The sequence below is a fragment of the Babylonia areolata genome, chromosome 2, assembly GCF_041734735.1.
Source record: "Babylonia areolata isolate BAREFJ2019XMU chromosome 2, ASM4173473v1, whole genome shotgun sequence".
NCBI classification, from domain to species: domain Eukaryota; kingdom Metazoa; phylum Mollusca; class Gastropoda; order Neogastropoda; family Buccinidae; genus Babylonia; species Babylonia areolata.
This window is the reverse complement of record NC_134877.1, coordinates 34,893,014-34,912,394: the sequence shown is the minus strand read 5'-3', so window position 1 is coordinate 34,912,394 and position 19,381 is coordinate 34,893,014. Positions and strand designations below refer to the sequence as shown.

The following is a 19,381-nucleotide window of genomic DNA, read 5'->3' as shown; positions in this document are numbered from 1 at the left end:
TAGTAGTACCAATCACAGCACAGTATCTATCATCACTAAAGAACATTTCTCATGGCACAAATTTTTGAGGGAGTTGACTACTGAAGGAAGTAGCCTTTCTTTACAGCTATTGAAATCATGTGTATGAGTACAAAAACATTATATCAGCCATGCAGGTTCCTTCCCAGAGATAAATGCATAGGTTTAAAGAACTGAGACTCGGGCTGTATGCCTTTGTTAATATAAAGTCGTGAGCGTGGAAAGGAAATTTATCCTTTTCTTGAGCATTCTCAGAATAACTTATTAAATGATTGATGTTGGTTACATTAAACATAAGCAACAACTTCTATCAGCACAAAAACAAAATAAAGTAAAAATAAAATTACTTTCACTTTCAGTTTTAGTTTCTCAAGCTAGCTTCACTGCGTTGGGACAAATCCACGCAACACCACATCGTTAGGCAGATGCCTCAACAGCAGTATGACCCAACGTACATAGGCCTTCAGTGCATGCATATACATATATATGTGTATATATATGTATATTTTTGTGTGTGCACCTATCAGAGTGGATTTCTTCAGAGGACAATACTCTCGTTGCCATGGGTTCTTTTTCAGTGCACCAAGTGTGTGCTGCAAACGGGACCTTGGTTTAATGTGTCATCGGAATGACAAGATGCTCAGTTTTATTTTCCAGTCAAATGTGGGAGAAATTTAAGGAGGAGAGCAGGTTGGATTCGAAGCCAGACCCTCATGGGCTCTGAATAGGCAGATGAGTGTTTTAACCATTACACCACCTTAGTAGTAGTAGAAGCAGTAGGGACTGGCATTTTTGACCTTAGGACTCAAGGCCTATAAACTTCCCCTCTTCATATAATCTTTGGTCTGCATTGCATGCCTCATTTAAGAAATATCAAAGCAGTTATTCATCAAATTCGTAAAACATGTTGCCAAACTTTGGATTGCAGTCCAAAACATTCTTAAAACTGTTAGTATCTTTTGCAAATTTAACTGAGGGTGGTAGTGAGTTCCACATGTTAACAACACAAACAGAAAAGTTTTTTTTTCTTTTGTTTGTGCAAAATGATTGAACAAATAGTTTTCCTTCGGAACGCATGATTGGCGAAGAGTAAAAAATTTGTTAGTATCAATGTCCTCATTGTTGTTAATAATTTTGTAAGTCTGTATCAAATCTCCCCTAATCCTTCGTCCCTTCAGAAAGTGCAAATTAAAATACTTTAATCTTTCTCCATATGTTATAGTCTGGCATTCCTTCAACATTTCAGTAGCTCTCCTTTGAACACTTTCAATAGTTACTGACTGATATTTCCATGTAGGATACCACACAACATAACCATATTCCAAATGAGGTCTAACAAAAGCCTTCTATAATTTCAAATGGGTAACCTTATCTTTAAAAGTAAAACTCTCTTTATAATTGCAATCATTTAGTTAGCTTTATTTTTAACTCTCTGAATGTGAGGCCCAAAGGAAAGTTTGTCATCGTGGGCTGCAACTCCCACATTCACTCGTATGTACACGGGTGGGCTTTTAGGTGTATGACTGTTCTTACCCTGCAGTGTAGGCAGCCATACTCCATTTTCAGAGGGGTGCATGCTGGGTATGTTCTTGTTTCTATAACCCACCAAACACTGACATGGATTACAATATCTTTAATGTTTGATCTTCTGCGTGCATATACATACGATGGGGGTTCAGGCACTAGCAGGTCTGCACATATGTTGACCTGGGAGATCGGAAAAATCTCCACCCTTTACCTACCAGATGCCGTTACCAAGATTCGAACCAGGGACCTTCAGATTGAAAGTCCAATGCTTTAACCACTCGACTATTGCGCCCATCAATGGTATATATAACTCACTGCTAACCTCTTTCAGCACTTTAGGTGGAATCTTATCTGGTCCTTGAGCCTTATCACTATCTAACTCTTGTAATTTTTTCTCAATAGCAAGAGGGGTTAATCTTATATTGCAAAGTGTTGTACCATTTGATTTACTGAGTGGACAGCACGACCGGTCTATTTGCTGATGATACAAACATCAAATGATCAACAGAGACCCTCCAGGATGATTTGGACAGACTCCAGCAGTGGTCAAATGAGTGGCTTCTCAGATTTCATCCTGAAAAATGTGTTTTTAAGCTATCGAGCCACAAGTCAGAAGCCATTTACTATATGAGAGGGAAGACAAGCAACAGAAACGACTACAGCCTGGCACTTACAGAAAGTGATGTGGATAAAGACCTATGTGTCTTCATAGTCAGTAAGCTAGACTTCAAGGCCCACGTGGCATGCATCACCTCAAAGGTGAACAAAGTGGTCGGAATCATCAGAAGATCCTTTGATTTCCTTACTGAGGACCTGTTCGTACAACTGTTCAAGGCACTGGTATGACCAATTCTTGAATACGGACACTCAGTCAGGAATCCACAATTGAGGACCGTCTGCAGGGAGGTCAAAGATGTTCAGAGACGCGCCACAAAGCTTATAGGCTCGATGAGGGGCAAAGTGTACTCTGAGAGGCTGGCCATGCTCAAACTACCCAGTTTAGAGCACAGAAGGAAACGTGGCAACATGACTGACACCTATATGTATGTCCATGGTATATAAGACAGACAAACCACAGTTCACGCTCTCCATGCTGCAACAAAGTGAGCGAGGCCACAGCCTGAAATTGAGCAAGGTCCACTGTCGACTCAACATTCGGAGTGCCTTCTCCGCGGAACGGGTCATCAACACCTGGAATGGTCTCCCAGAAGAGGTGGTGACAGCCCCTGCACTAGCTGCCTTCAAGGGTCGCTTGGACACTCACTGGGCCAATATTCCCTCCCTTTACGACCCAGAGTGCTACCATTAGTCTCTAGGCATAACGATGCATGCCAGTTAGAACAAGTTTTTGAATAGTGACGAGCCCAGAACGGCGAACAGGCCACTACCAGGCCTCAAGCATCTTTCAAGATCAAGATCCAGATCAAGATTCTAAGTCTGGGATATTTGCTGTGTTCTCTCTAGTGACCTTCAATCAACAATATTGTACGAACTAAACCACAGAACAGCTCAATAATTTATGACGCTGTAAACATGGCATTACCAAAATAACGTACTAAACGAGTCGAAATCCACTGAAAACGGGATACAACATCTGCAGATATCGTTTCATACATGCATACGAATTACCGGTAAAATAGGTTCCTGAATTTAGGATGCTAAAATAGGACTCGACTCTACCCTTTCCAGACTGAAATATCGGCGATTAACCGATAGAACCCACAGAGGTTTATTAATCTTGTGTTTAGAGACATACTTGAAAATTGTGCATGTCTCTGTTGTGTTTGCCCATAGACGTATATTTTAAGTCCGTGGTGTTTACCTCAGGAACATTTCCGGAAGTGGTGTTCGCTTCATATTTTGTCACCGTGTTGTTTTTTTTGTTTGTTTGTTTTTCCTTTAGGTTATCAGAAAAGCACACATATTCTTGCTAATATTAAATACACCATTTGTTAAAACAGCAGAAATAACAACTCAATAGATCTTATAAAGTATTAGTATTTACGAAACTCAAGAAAAGCTGTACCCATTGACCTACAGAATCTGTTTCGCAACATGTCGGGGGCAGGGGCAGCAAAGAAGACTATGGGTGATGATGATTTCTCATACCTGCCACCGGAAAGAGATGTTTTTTACAAGGAGGAAGGAGTGAAGGACAAGTTCCTACGAAAAACAAAGGAAAACCCGTTTGTCCCTATCGGTAAGTAACTTGAATTGTGATAATTAAGTCAAGGTTGAGTTTGGAAAATAATATGACGTCCGACATCCAGTACAACTAAAAGTGCGCTTGCACCTGCAGAATACACGTAATTTCACGTGCAGAATACACATAATTTACGTTTTTGAAATATTCGTCAGTTTCGAACGTGCCTCCATATCCATGACAATCGGGCAACTGCTGCCTGGGTTGAAGTGTAGAAGACAATCTGCTGCCAACAAATTGAATAATGGATGTTCGCAAACAAAACAAAAGCCCAACCAGTGCAGGCGTACAGTGTTCTATTTTAGCGTCTTAAATTCAGGGACCTATCTTACAAGCGATTTTTGTGCATTGATGAAACAATATTACAATTGTTAGATGTTGTAGCCCATTTTCAGTGGTTTTCGACACAATTCGAACGTTGTTTTACTCAGTTTTGATGCGGATTCAGTCACAAAACTAAATCCTCTTACTGTCTTTACTGCAAAATCAGACAAACCAAGCGTATAAGTGTGTGGAGTTTTATGATCAGTGAGTGTGTGTGTGTGTGCGCCATTTAAACATTTTCATGAGATTGCATGTCTGTGTGTGTGACTGTATGTATGGTGTAATCACTGTAATAATAGCAGAAATCTGCTTTGTCTGAATCATCAAATGCCATGTCTAACAGTCTTTGAAAGTTTTCTGCCCTGATGAATGTGAATATGGGAAACATTTATTTAATTACTTCATGTTCATGGTCAGTAATATGTTCGTCTATACACTTTTATTTATTTATTTTTTTAGTCAAAGATGATTTGTAAACTGCATATCTTCAGGAATTCTCTCTCTCTCTCTCTCTCTCTCTCATTCATTCGTTCATTCATTTATCATTCCTTTATTCCTTCCTTCCTTCCTTCATTCACTCATCCTCTCTCTCTTACTCATTCACTCTCTCTCTCCCATTACCATATTCATATACATTATTGTCATTAATGCAGGTATCATGATTATGTACTTGTAAATGCTACTGTGCAATTGAGTGTATTTGAATTTCATGTATGTTTTTCTATAACCTTTTGTTATCTTGTGAACATTTTGATTTCATTTCTTTTTGCCCTGAGGGCTGGATGTAAAAAAGCATATGCATGCTTATTCCACTTCCCTCATTAAAAAGATTCGTTCATTCGTTCGTTCTCTGTCTGGGTCTCTCTCTCTCATTCTCTCTCTCTCTCTCTTTCACACACACACACACACACACACACACACACACACACACACACACACAAACACACACACACATTTATGAGTTACCAGCCTGTATTTTATTTTGTTTCAGGTGTTTTGGTCACAACCTTCGCTCTGAGTTTTGGCCTCTGGCAGATGAAAACTGGCAACAAGCGGATGTCACAGAACATGATGAGGCTGAGAATTTTTGGTCAAGGTTTCACCGTTCTTGCTGTTCTTGGAGGTGTTGCTTATGGAGCAGCTGGAAAATCCAAGAAATGAACACTAATGCATTTCAATGGGAGTTATTAGAACTAGTTAAGTTTGTTTATTTTTTGATGGTGTGTATGGAACTCCCTGTATTATAAAATCTGTCAGAGGCAAGTTATGAATACTGGTTTTGCAAGTAAGCTGAATGCAAGCTCATCAGATGACTGACAGGAAGTGTTAGAGAGAGAAAGTGGTGGAGCATATGTAAAATGGCATCATGAGAATACCACACAGTACTTTGTCAATGTGAGAGTTTGAAATACATGACTTGAAAGTCAAGAACAACTAGACCAGCTGTATTACTTGAAAGTCAAGAATAGCAAGACCAGTTAAGTTTGCAAATGGTTTTGATATTGGTATTATTGCTCAAAGCAGCTGGTGTGCATGAGAGTGCACACATGATATGGTGACTGACTGAATGCTAGTTGTGGCTGAGAACGTTAGACTGGGTGAATGGATGAATTAATGTTTCTTTTGGATTTGACATTTGTTTTGAAAGAAAGATGAACAGTGGATACAAAGAGTATAATGTGTTCATTTTCAAAGTAGGATTGTGTGTGTGTGTGAATGATTTTCTTTGAATATGAATTGCAGTCAAGAAAGGGGATGAGATAGACAAGACTGAGGATGAGGTATTCTCCACATGCTGTCACTCTTATGTTACCTCACTAATGTGAGAAATAAATACGAAATACGGAGCTTGAAAAATGTTTGTTTGTCTGTGATATGTATGGAAAAATTATGAATAAACACGAGAGCAAGGGTGTGCTTGTGCACATTCATTAACCTCGTGGCACAGAAGCATGACATGGCATGGATATTGTTTTGTTCATCTGTGTTTTGTTGGCTCAAATTCCACAAGTTTTCTGGAAGGTAAGATGGTGGCATCATTTCAAAAGTAAACTTGTGTGAATACAGAGCTTGCATTGCAGTAAACAGCACATTTATCGGTGAAGGTCTTGTCAGAGGAAGCAAAAATAAGAATGTTTCTTGCACACCAATATTTCATTTGTATGGTCTCATCTACCATAATGGTATCAGTATTTAATTCCCACAAACATGTTGCTGCTTTTTCAACAACATTGATGGAACTGCCAAAACAGAAGAATTCAACTTGGCAGTAGTCCAGCAATGGCTCATATCAGCAGCAGGGGCATGGCACATTTTCTGTGTGGCATGCTGTAAAATAAATAAACTCTGTGGTATGCACCATGCACCATTTGCTGACTGGTTTTGCAAAAAAAGTTATTGCATTATAGTTTATACTTCAGCCATAGCAGATTAATTTGTGTGGCAATAGGACTGCTCTTCTTGGGGAAACTTTTTAGTCGTAAAGAAATTGCACCGTGTGTGTGTGTGTGTGTGAAGAGTGATAAGGTTATGGGCTGATATAATCAAACACAAGATAATTTCTTGTAATTTATAAATCTTAAACAAACTGTGTTAAGAAGAAAATTTATTTAAAGAATCGTTTTAGCTTAAGTGTATCAAATATAATTTGAAAGAAGCTGAATTTGATTCTTAGGCATTTTAAAACAGTAATACTCTATGTGAGACCGTCACATAAAAATTACATAGTAAATACCCAAATTAGCCATAATGCATGGGAAAATAGTAATAAAAGTTCATTTTTATTGAAACTTTAAAACTGTCACTGAAGAATATGTAAAAATGTCTGTGATTCCCAGACACAATCAATTCACATTTTAAAAATTTGGTGTAACACACACACACACACACAGACTAACACATATGCGTGTACACACACACACACACACATGCGCATAAACGCACAAACGCGTACACAGACACACACACACACACAAACACAGTAAGAACAATGGTGCTGCGCAGTGGTTTCTATATTGATTTAAAGAAGTGAGTTTTCAGGGAAGACTTGAATGAAGTTGAGGAAGAAGAGTTCTAAATCTGCTGAGAGAGTTGGTTTCAAACAGTTGGGTCATGTAAAGAGAAAGGACTTTGTTCTGACAGAGGAGATACAAAGCAGTCAAACAAGAGAAGCTGAACAGAGCTGATGGGATAGGGTGTGAAATTATGTGGATGATATCTGTAACATATCTTGGGGCAGTGACAGAAATAGATGAGGAAGAAAAAAAAGATGCAGGTTCGAAACTGATTCTGTATTGGACAGATACATGGTCAGTGAAAAACTGAAAAAGGTGTGACGTGTTATCACCAGTGTGGAATGTTGGCCTAGTGGTATTGTGTCCGCCTTGGAAGCGAGATAATCTTAGCACACTGGTTCAAATCCCACAGTCGCCAGTAGTTTCTACCCCTCCACTTGACATTGAATGGTGGTCTGGATGCTAGTCATTTGGATGAGACGATAAACCGAGGTCCCATGTGCAGCATGCACTTAGCACACGTAAAAGAACCCATGGCAACAAAATGGCTGCCCTTCACAAAATTCTGTGGAAAAATCAACTTCGACAGAAGAACAAAACTGCAGGCAGAAAATAAAAAGCAGAAAAAGAAGGTCTCAGTGTAGCAAAACGTTCTCCCCGGGGAGAGCAGCCCAAATTTTACACAGAGAGATCTGTTGTAACAAAGGAGTAATATAATACAATGCAATACAAGACAACTCAATACAACTTAATATACAATATAGCAGGTAACTTGCAGACCAACCTGTCGGTACTCCTCTGAACTTTGAAGCTTTTCAAGACACACACACACACAACAACAACACACACACACACACGTGCGCGTGCGCGCACACACACACACACACACACATGCTCACACAGAGTAAGGAAGTGAGGGGGACACTATAAGAGACAAGGCAAAATCTTAATAGGCGAGGGATAAGCGAAAGTTGAGGCATCTTTTTACATGCTGCCGTCTCCGTTTGCCTCCGGTCCAATTTTTTTTTTTATCGTCATGGTTCTGAGGCCCCAGATCGATGCTCAGATAGGTAGGTATATATAAAGGTTAAAGGCCTTCAAATCTCTGTTGCAGACTTCTTCATTGCATTTAGGGTCTGTTTGTGGGACCGGATTTTCCTTGTATAAGTTATCTGTTTAACTTTAAGCATTTGCGGTGTCAGTTTTCATGGTTAGTCGAACTGTGTTGTTTGGCTGTGGATGAAATGCCCCCTCCTTCCCTCCCCACAAACACACCCTCCCCGCCCCGCCGTCCCCGCCCTTCCCCTTCTTATTTGACTTTAAATATGTGGGCATCTGACATTAACAGTCAACAACAACAACAACAAAAATCCTAGGTAATATTGAAACTGATTTTGAAAGCCATTTTTTCATATTTTAACTGTTGTGCTCACAGGCGTTTTTTGCTTTGTGTGTGTGTGTGTGTTTTTTATTTTTATTTTTTATTAATATTATTTTTTTTTTTTAGGTCAGTGGTTACCAGATCCAGTCCATTTCATCCAGTGATAGGATGTTGTAGTGAAGCCTCAACAGATGAACAGATTTTCAGTCTGATGAGCATTAAGTTATATAGACAGAGAGAAACAGAAGCAGGGCGGCCGGATGGAGAGAGACAGATCTACTAAGGACGGTAATCTCAACCAATCTCTCTCTTTTTTTTCTTCTCCCTCACCCCCCCCCACCCCCCACCCCCAAATGACTTCGTTTTTCTTTCTCTCGTTCACATGCAATCTGACACGATGTTAAGACACTGTTAATAAATATGCTTGCTGAGACCATTAAGTGATGTTATTGTTGTGTCACACCTTTTCTTTCATTTAGTAAACCAGCTCCGCCGGACTTTTTTTTGGGGGGTGTTTTTCCTGTCTTCAGTTTCAAAAAAATATTATGCCCGTGTGTGTGTGTGTGTGTGTGTGTGTGCGCGCGCGTGCTTGTGTTTGGGTGTGTGTGTCGAGTTCCTCTGTTAATATCCTTCATGAGTCACGTATAATGGACAGTAGGACTGGGAGGTGAATGGCTTGCCATTGACAGTGTCAGCACTTGTTTGCACAACGTGGATGATCCACTCCTATAGGAACAATAAGCTTTTACATATAAATGAACAATACAATAGCAATCAACAATAATGTGGAACCCCGCCCCCCCCCTTCCCCCAACCACACCCCCAGCAAAACACACACGCACACACACACACACAAAACCCACTTCGAAAATAATGTTTAAAATGGCATATCTCCACTGGATGTATTGTTAAATTTGTAAACGTCGCTTTTGATGCGAAATGATTTTGATTATAAACCAATAAAAACAACAACAAAAACACGTACAGAGAAACGAAAATACACATGCACTCACATACACACACACACGCACACACACACATAAAAGCAAAGACTTATCAAAAATAGATTAAGCTTTGCTTGTCCAACACCTTTATTTATTCAACGAAACTACACGTTCTCAGTTTTTAAATGAAAAGAGTTAGAAACCATAAAATATGTAATTTACATTAAACAACAATAACAAATATCAAAGGCATGATTTGTGTGTAATTTATTGAGCGTATTTAATGTTTGTGCGCATCTGAACAAAATAAACACAAAATAAATCTACGTTATTACTAAACCTGGATCTCGCTTAAGAGGTCAGTCAAGCCAAATACTTTTTCCAGTTCATGTTTAAGATTCGATCGCGTAAAGTTTCAGGAACATAGAACAAAGTGATGAAGCGACGCATGAGAGAGAGAGAGAGAGAGAGAGAGAGAGAGAGAGATGGCACATGTCAAACTTTTGATCTGTGGGGACCCTATAGTACGTGTCGTCTTGCTCTCAGGCTGCCTTCAGTACATGACCTGATATCTGTCGTCCCCTGCTGTTGCTAGCTTTTCATTGTCATCATTCGAGATTCCACCATGATGCACTGGCTTCAATCTCGAATTCTGCATTCTGGGAGGTAAGTGTTGTTTATGAGGTGAATGTACGCACATGTCAAACTTTTGGTAAATTACATAAAAGACACTGACGATCAAATTTTCTAGTGCTTGTGTTAAAGACATCTAAGATCTATAATAATGTACATAATTATTTACTACCAACTATTTGAGAGAAAGAAGGGATAAGATATAACCTCTGAGCTACATACATGCGGACCACTGCAGTGCCAATTTCCGATGGGCATTGATCCTTTATTACGGACATACTTTGCCAACAGATGAGTACGCAAATGAAACGTCTTTACAAAACGCGCGCATTTTTATTTTATTTTATTTACAAAATGTAAGTTACTATACATTTCAATCATAAGAAGAAATTGAGCATATATAAGCATAGATAAACCACGAGGATGTAAAATTCACAACGAATGTAAAAAAGAAAAACCCATAACTTGCCTACATTGTGTGATACCAAATGTGATAATAAAACAAATGAACATTGCACTGCACATCACAGCGTGACAGAATTATGTCCATGTTTTGACAGTGAATAGTTAAAAGCATATTTTGTAGACATTAATATGAAGTTTTTGCACTCTAGTAAGTGATTTAAAGTCTATATATGATTCTTTCTGCAAGCTGATTTTTGAATTTGGGTTTTAACTTGTCCACCCCATTAGATAAGAAGAATATTTAAGCTCAATAAGCATGACTGAAAATATGCTGCATATATTGGTTTGGACTCGGAGAGAGAGAGAGAGAGAGAGAGAGAGAGAGAGATTTGGGACAAAGAAGTCGAGAAAGGGTTAAACAGTTAAACGTCTTTCAACTATTTTGTCCACTGTAATATGTTTTTTAGTGTCTGGGATGTATGGGAGTTTATAACATTACTCCCTAGGCAAGCTACTTTGTTAAGTATCCTGTAATCTGGCTAAATACATTGTATGAATTAAAACCACAAAGAATGAGTACCCATCATGACTTTGAAATCACAACTGATGTTGAACAAAACAGATTTTATAACAAACTGACTCCGAATGAGTCAATCAAACAAAGAAGAATGTTATGACTGGATCCGTCCGCATACAGCCGGTCTGCATGTCAATTCTGATTCGCATAACTGATGTATATCACCCATCACTGAATCACGTTGATATATTTACATCATAATCAAACTTGCATTCATATAACATTTCAACAGTACTTTAGTTGAACAAAACTTCGTTATGATAACAGACAATAACTTTTCACTAATCAGTCACTAAAGCCATATACGCAACCTCACGCGAAACTGTCTCCCTCTTTGTTGAATGTTTTGCACAACATGGTGCTGATAATATCAGCGAACCCCGAAAGCTGAAAGTACTCCGCCTCTGTGAGCAGTTCCCTTAGCACCGTTTCATTGGCAGGGAGCGTACCCTCTTTGATACAACCGTCTCGCAAGTAGTTCAGGATGTAACGGAAGTGTGTGCCATCACGGTCAATGAAATAACTCCCGTCTGCTTCCGTTTTGAGCGCGTGGCGACCACTGAACATGGCGGCCAACATGGAGTCGGGTTCTTTGGTGAGGGTAAGAAGGGAGGTGGTGAACAGGTGACCCCCGATGTCCAGCTTCACACGACCTTCTTGCACCTGGTGAAGCTCTGCCATTTTCTGAGGGAGGAAGGGGAAAAAGTTTATTATATATTTTCAACATCCTTACAAGCAAGCAACATACACATTCGCACACTACGTCACTCACTCACACACACACACACACACACACACACAAACACACACGCATATATATATATATATGCGTGTGTGTGTGTGTGTGTGTGTGTGTGTGTGTGTGTGTGTGTGTGTGCGCGCGCGCGCGCGCGCACGCGCACACATACACAGAGAGACACAGACAGACCCCTTCAGTGGAGAAGTACTGTGATATGTAACGAAGGGATCTCCAGTCGCAAATGACATCTAGCACAAACATCTTACTTTGGCATTTGTGTGCCAGTGTGTGAGTGTGCATGTGTCAGTGTCAGTGTGCGTGCGCGCAAACGTTGGCACATGTGGAAATCACTTAGCTACAGTTTCTGTGACATCGTAGACCACTGCAGTGAGCTATAGTTAAGAACAAAGGTAACACAGTGACCCACATCAAGTAGCCTTACTGATGGCAAAAATGCAACAATGACGGAAACACAAAGAAAAACGTGGATTCTGTGCCAAAGACCTTTGGACTAGATCTCGTGGGTGACTAGAGAGATGTATAGGCCATACAATCCCAGCTATCGATGTCCTATTTATCCTCGTCATTCACCACATTCTTCTGGAAAGGATGTGGCATAAACAGGGCAAATATGCATGACATATATATAATAGAGGGTAAACATACATGACACTGACTTGGCGGCAAATGTTATGGCACATCTGGGGCAAATGTGACCATTATATATGTGCATGTGGGGAAAATATGCATGGCCAGATGTGGAAAATAATCATGTGACTGATTTGACATAATTTTTTATTATAAGTGGATCAAAGTGCAAAATAATGATCCATGACTGACTACCAGAATAGTACGCGGTAGCGTTAGAAAATGTAGGTAGGGCAGTACAATTAAGTTTGCTTTTTGTTTTGTATTGTCCTCTTGGAATAGGGTAGGAACTGAAATAAATCAGAAGCAAATAATCGTTTCCAGGAGATGGCCGCAGAAAATGCGAGCACTATTTCAAAACGTGCCAGCAACAGTTTGTCTGACGGAAATGAAACGAGGCAGAAGAAGACTGAGCTTTGAGTTCCTGTGGCTGATGTCAGCAACACAGGAGAGACGTGGTGTGAAGGGGGTGGGAAGAGGAGGGTAGGCGGTAAAATTCCAAGAGTTGGCCTACTACGTCAGAACAATTGACACAACGATGACTGTGCGTACACACACACACACGAACACAGACACGCATACTGGGCCACACACACTGGGACGTGCACACACATACACACAGACACGGCGCGCGCGCGCGCGCACACACACACACACACACACACACACGCACACACAGACACACACACAGAGTGCGCGTTCTGTTATGTCAGTACTTTGTTCGACAATTCCAAGTGAGGGTGACACCAACAAATTCTGCGAACGTCGTTCATTATACCGGTATTTTTCAAGGGCAATTCAAAGGGTAATGCAAAAGGCCATTTCCCCCTATGGTTTTCACAAGAAGGCATTTTGCACAGCAAGGTACCCTTTAGCTGAGGGGAAAAAAAATCTCAAATCGTCTGCAGAAATATCTGAACAACGAGAGAGAGAGAGAGAGAGAGACAGAGAGACAGAGACAGAGAGAGTGTGAGTGAAAGGGAGAGAGAGAAAAAAAGAGAGAGAGAGGAAGGTGGAGTATCAGTGTCTGTGATTACCCTGAGTTCCAAATGAAACTTCTCTTTCTCAGCCTCCAGGGAACTTTTCAGCAGTTCCATTTCTTCACGCTTTGCAGTTAACTCTTTCTCCGCCGTCTCCTGACGTTCGGTCGTCTCCTTCTCCAGCTCCAGGCGGCGCCTTTCGTATTCCTGCAAATATCAAACTGAATGAACATTCCGTGTATTGAAATATCTCAGTACATGCCCACCTTCTTCATCAGTACCTGCCGGCCTGACTATCTAGCTCCCAAACGACCCCTTTTGGTGTGCAAAGCTATATATAAATTTGACACAAATTGATTTGGTCCTGGGACGGGTTGCATGAGGTGATCTTTGCAGCGCTTTGTTCGCTTAGAGTTAAGAATGTTCTTAAGTTTATGGAGTTTACCATGGAGTTAGGAACATTCTTAACGATAAGCACAATACGCTTATGCAATCCAGGCCAGGTGTGTATCACCAAGCTCATACCAAAATACTCTGAATGTGAGTGCTCTTGAAGAAGTCCACATTTTCATCTGTATAGGGCATTTTCGTCGACAAAATGGGCGGTACAAGAACAGACGTCTCAGCGAGAAATTGCAAGGCAAGGGACACAACATTCCTTCAGCAGCTTAAGAACATTTGGAGCCCGGAAGAGATAACTACAAACACAAATGTTCGTCTGTGACATCTCCAATGTAAAATCAGTCGAGCTGTATGGAACAGAAACATGGAAAGACGATAAATGTCAAGACAATACATTCAGTAATCATCAGCTACCGCTAAAGATTCCTCTCAGATCCAATGGCCAGATGCAACCGCAAAACTGAAGCCACTGAACCTCTCAGTGGCAGAACAGACACCAACTGCTATCTGGAGATAAAATTTGGAGAAGATATGGGGATTGGGGGGGTGGGGGGTGGGGGGGGGTAGGGGGGGAGGACTGGACACACTCTGCGGAAATCTGCGGCCATGGCCTTCAGGCTGACACCTGATACACACGGGAGCAGCTTAAGACGATATTCCAAGATACAAGACACCGGAGCAATGCAGGCAGACAGAGAGAGAGACAGACATACAAACTGACAGACAAAAACAGGTCTACATGCAACACTACTGTGAGCAAATGAACTCAGATACGCAACCAACTTTGCAACAACAGAGACTGATCACCTACCCTGATAGTGATCTTGTCTCTCCTCAGTCTCAACCAAATGAAAGCTCAAGTTTATCTTCCACTCTTTGCCTGAAACATTTTTCAATTGTCTTGCTCTTGTCTTTCATTCTTACCTTAATCAGCACCTTCCTTTATTATCCGTTGTCTCCTATCCCTTATTCTTGATACCTTTGGTAATATTCTCCTCAAACCTATCTAAATCCGATCCCTTAATTCAAACAACGTAATAAATTTCCACTGTATCCATTGAACACAACATGTCCTCCATACCTGCTTGTGTAACACCCCAGTATACAATTATCTTGTTTTCGGTTCCTATTGTAATCCTATCTGTTATACCCACGATACTCTTTTCCGCCATCCTGTCTCAGTCTAATTCTCCTGTCACTTATGAAATCTCCTGTGTATCCAGTTCGTGTTCCTGTTTTTATTGTGTTGCATCTCTGGTGGGTCACTGCGTTCTTTACGTCGACTATGTCAAAGTCTTCTGTCCTTTAATGCTATAGTCCCCGATCACTATACCACACTCATTCCGCCTTCTCTGTTAGACCCTTTCACAAGAATCTACTTGTCCAGCACCCCAAACCCTAACCTTTAAGAGCTTGTCCCATATACTCACAATGTTAATTTAGTCTCATCACACTCGCGGTCTTATCTTCCATATGTATTTCACTGTGTGCTCCCTGTGACCAAACGTGTTTTGCAACCTACCTTAATCTTTTCCTCACAGGCGCCGAGTTCGGCAGCCAGGCGTCGTTCCTTTTCTTCCAGACGGAAGGCCAGTCTCTCCGTCACCGCCTCCCGGGCCGTTATCTGTCGTTCCCGCTCCCTCAGGTGAGACTCACGATCTCCCACGTAATCTCTCGCGCGCTGAACGAAGACAGCAAAGTTGCTGTGAAGACGTTCAAGAAAAGTCTTTCCCAGGTTTTCAATCTGGTCGTGGATATCCACCTCCCAAGCGCTGGTGATGTCGTCGAAGATACTGTGCTCGTAGAGAGGCCCGAGGGAATAGTCTTGCGGCAGACAGGACACGTCCGCCTCGCCATGCATAGTGTTCAGATCCATCAGCGAGTCCATGGCGCCTTCGGGGGGACGACTCCATCCGTTGTCCTCCCCGAGAAGCTCCAGAGCCAGAATCGGGCGGGTGAAGTCAGAGTCCATGTCTAACACGCGCCCTACACATTTGTCACGTGCTAGGATGGGTCGCCATTCGCTGTCGGCGTCGGCGCGCGCCCAGAGTCGAGACTCTTGGTGGTCGGGCACGGCGTAGAGCTGGCGCAGCTTCCACTCCAGGTGGCCCACCTTCTCCATCTTGCTGAAGCGCACGTTGTGGAAGTCTTCGGGCGGGCAGGTGGTGAGCATCAGTTTGAAGGTGTTGAGGTTGTGTTCAATCTCGGGGCCGCGGGTGTAGCGGTACACGACCAGTTTCATGGGCTTGTGTCCGTCCGCCAGCCCGTACCACTGCACCAGCATGCGCCAGGCGTCCTCGTGCACCACGTCCACTGTGTGCGCGAAGTCACGTCTAGTCACGATTGGGCCGGGCAGCGTGGTCACGCGCTTCTGATAGTACTTGCGCGTGCTGGCGATCCCAAGGTATTTCTTGACGTGCTCCAACCACTCCGCCACCACCACGTACCAGAAATCGCCCTCCGACAACTCCCGCACGAACAGTTGTTCCAGCACCGCTTTCTGAGCGTGGGGGTCTGGCACTACGATGCTGGCGGCGGTGCCCACACTGCAGTAGGCCGCATAGTTGCCGCCGCTGCTCACGCCGCTGATGCCGCTCCCCCCTGGGGAAGACGCCAGGGAGGGGCCACCCGCTCCCCCGGGACTCTCCACCCGGACTGCGGAGCTGGAGGACGGTGTGGTGGCGGTGGTGGTCGGGGGGCTGGGGGAACCGGGAACGGCGGATGACATCCCGTAACAGCGTCCTCTCTCGCCTGCTGCTTGGGGGCCGCTCGGCCGAGGAAATGACGTCAGTGCTGTCGGCTGCATTCCAGACCTGCAGCCCAACCAACAGCGTTTATTTTCTGGCACCACCTCTCTCTCTAGCCTGCGGTGTTGACCTGAGATTATCGACCCCTGTCAGATGGTCATCCTGGAGGTTTTTTTCCAATTTTATTTTGTCAACGTTTATCATACTTGTCTTATGATGACGATGATGATGATGATTATGACATCCGTTTGTAGTCGTCATTTCTTGTATTTCTTGGTCACATGAACATTTTGATCGACACCAATGTAGCTATAACAATATCATCTTCAATGGGTGATCAGCACTGATCATCATCATCATCATCATCACCCCAACCACAATGATCATTTATCATCCGGACAGTCATCATGACCTGTTATGACTATGACTGACAAACATATACATAAACAAAAAGAACAACAAAAACAACAACAATAACAACACACACACACACACACACACACTGACACACATAGACTCTCTCTCTCTCTCTCTCTCTCTCTCTCTCACTCTCACACACACACACACACACACATCTGCCAAGTTAATCAATGTCAGCTGTGACGATGATCAACGAGTAGTTAGACCAAATGTTATTCAGTCAGTGAACAACAACTAACTGCTAACATTTACAATGCACCGTCCAGCAGTGTCTCAGGTCTTCATCCACCAATTCTTCAGCGTAATTCTCTTCACGAACGCTGGTGCAAATCGGTCACAGCAATTCAGGCAGTAACTTGTATACATAATAACCCAGTGCCCGAAAATCAGGAGGTGGGAACAAAAGAACAGTCTGCCCCGAAAATCAGAAAGGAAGCAACTGAGAAAAGGTACGTCAGTGAACTACCCTGCCTCCCCCCCCCCCCCCCCCAATCACATGGCTGGCTCGGCCGAGCACCTGCCAGCGAGGCTCGCACGCGCTTTTGGAGGAAAGCGCCTGAAGCCATCATCAGCATAGTAAGAAAGTGCGATTTTTTTTCTTTCAAAACTGCGCGTGCCGTTTCTGGGAGAACGCCAACTGCGCAGACTAGGAGAAACAGGGCAATGGCAGATTGGCTGCTAAGTTTAGGCGAGTTGGCTGGCAGCCACGTGGTCGTGTTGACAAAATAGCTCTGGAACCTGAACAAAGGAAGTGAACTATATACATGAGGAAGAAAAACCCAAGCCAAAATCCGCAGTTTTGTCTGGTTTGAACGTACATCTTCATCCTCGAATTTGAAGTATTTAAAAAAAATGGTTTCGCTTGGTGCCGACTGAAGAGACACTAAACAGTTCGGAGAATTTTGTGATGATCTTTTTTAACTTCGATACTATAAGATGCCTAGTTGTGGGAACTGAATAGAGAGAGAGAGAGAGAGAGTTGAAAGTACGATGAGCCGAAAAGAAAGACGTGACCTCGTAATCCGAATAAAACTGGTTGCATTTCTCTTTCACTGAGACGTCTGTCAATCTCAGTATTTCTCTCCCATTGACACACATATAAGCTACACCTCTCTCTCTCTCTTCCTCTCTCTCCGTCTCACACACAGACACACACACACACACACACACACACACACACACTGACACACACAATGCTAATACTAGTTTCAGTACAATGGGGAGGAGGGGGGGCGAGGGGGATCAAGTTGGGGCGGGGGTGCAGTGTTCTCCTTTGTTTTTTTCATTTGCGCTAACACATTTCTCATAGATGAGACCAATAAGTAAACAGGAAGCACTGAAGGCCAACAGTAATTAATAAAACTATCCCGGCTAAAACTGTCAGTTATCCGACACAATATGGAACCGTTCAATTTCATTTAATGTCTATCTACATCAGTTAAGTCAGTGATATTAGACATGGGGGCCCGGGGGCCCGGGTGTGGAGGGTGGGGGTGGGGGGATAAAAGAAAGGGAAAGGGATAAAAACACTGATAACAACTGTCTATATAAAAGAATAACATATGGAACTGTGCCGCTTCACTGAGTTTGAGACTAAACTTCTTCTTTTTTTTTTTGCGGCACTAATCGTTTATGTATCTTTTTTTTCTGAAATAAAAAGAAGCAATAATGAATCATCGTCGAAGCCGCTTCTTTAAAGGATCGCTCACAGATCGAAGGGCACATTGTCAAAAATGCGAAACGTCTGATCAGTTTGTTACAGCAGTTCACGTGGCGGCACACCGACCCACCTCACCAAATCGCAAACCGATTCACTTACAAATTACATCATTTCGGCCAATCCACTGAGCAAACAAGAAGACACAGACACACCCACCTATACCAGGAAAAGATAATGAAGGCATGTCGGTGGAAATGGCGTGCAACAGTCGACAGAAGAAAGCAGTTTGTCTAAAAACAGGTCTTCATCAAAGTATTTATACCACGGCCGGACGTGATCTCCATCTCATAGCGAGGCTCACTGAACATCTGCCAGTGGCGTGACGTCACTTTGAACTTGTGAAATGGAGGAAGCGAAAGCACGCCAGGTACTGAGGAGCAACAGGTTCTGGGGGGCGCAACCTTTGACTTTTGTGCTTTCCTAGTTGGTCTAAGGCAGGTGTTTCGTCTCCAGGTCTAATTCTGGCACTGCAGGCTCAGGGCACGGTTCGTGTTGGTGCGTCTGGCACAAGCTGAAGACTCTGGTACCAGCACACAAGGGAGAGTGTTTCTACCTACTTTTATCAGTTTCCAGACCCCACCTTTCTTTCATTTTCTTCTTGTTTCTTTGTTTTGATATGTATGCACTTTGTAGACCAACGTGTTTGGCTACGTAACAGTTCTTTCCTGTGTACGTCCACTGACATTTTCAAGGGAGAGC

General features: G+C 42.6%; 3 protein-coding genes across 5 annotated transcripts in view; 2 read left to right on the top strand and 1 right to left on the bottom strand.

Moving 5' to 3' along the window:
• Positions 1 to 3,566: 3,566 nt before the first annotated feature.
• LOC143300580 (HIG1 domain family member 2A, mitochondrial-like) lies at positions 3,567 to 5,929 on the top strand. The gene is made up of 2 exons (XM_076614355.1): positions 3,567 to 3,745; positions 5,064 to 5,929. Exons 1-2 carry the CDS (start codon positions 3,601 to 3,603, stop codon positions 5,231 to 5,233), a joined length of 315 nt encoding a protein of 104 aa, XP_076470470.1. The 5' UTR covers positions 3,567 to 3,600; the 3' UTR covers positions 5,234 to 5,929.
• A 3,605-nt stretch (positions 5,930 to 9,534) lies between these two features.
• Positions 9,535 to 18,975, bottom strand: LOC143300543 (uncharacterized). Of its 3 annotated transcripts, none has more exons than XM_076614304.1 (4): positions 18,839 to 18,975; positions 15,318 to 16,608; positions 13,451 to 13,600; positions 9,535 to 11,710 (listed from the first exon to the last, which is right to left on the bottom strand). In XM_076614304.1, the coding sequence occupies exons 2-4, from the start codon at positions 16,599 to 16,601 to the stop codon at positions 11,339 to 11,341; spliced, it is 1,806 nt and encodes a 601-aa protein (XP_076470419.1). In that variant the 5' UTR covers positions 16,602 to 16,608; positions 18,839 to 18,975; the 3' UTR covers positions 9,535 to 11,338. The 3 variants fall into 3 exon arrangements, with proteins under 3 accessions (XP_076470419.1, XP_076470412.1, XP_076470427.1); XM_076614297.1 differs by lacking the exon at positions 18,839 to 18,975 and adding an exon at positions 17,209 to 17,403; XM_076614312.1 differs by lacking the exon at positions 18,839 to 18,975 and adding an exon at positions 17,215 to 17,403.
• Positions 18,976 to 19,126: 151 nt separating this feature from the next.
• Positions 19,127 to 19,381, top strand: part of LOC143300563 (uncharacterized) — a 19,714-nt gene continuing 19,459 nt past the window's right edge. Inside the window, exon 1 of the mRNA XM_076614343.1 lies at positions 19,127 to 19,381. This exon is cut by the window's right edge and continues 16 nt beyond it. The gene's annotated coding sequence lies outside the window, so the exon portion shown is untranslated.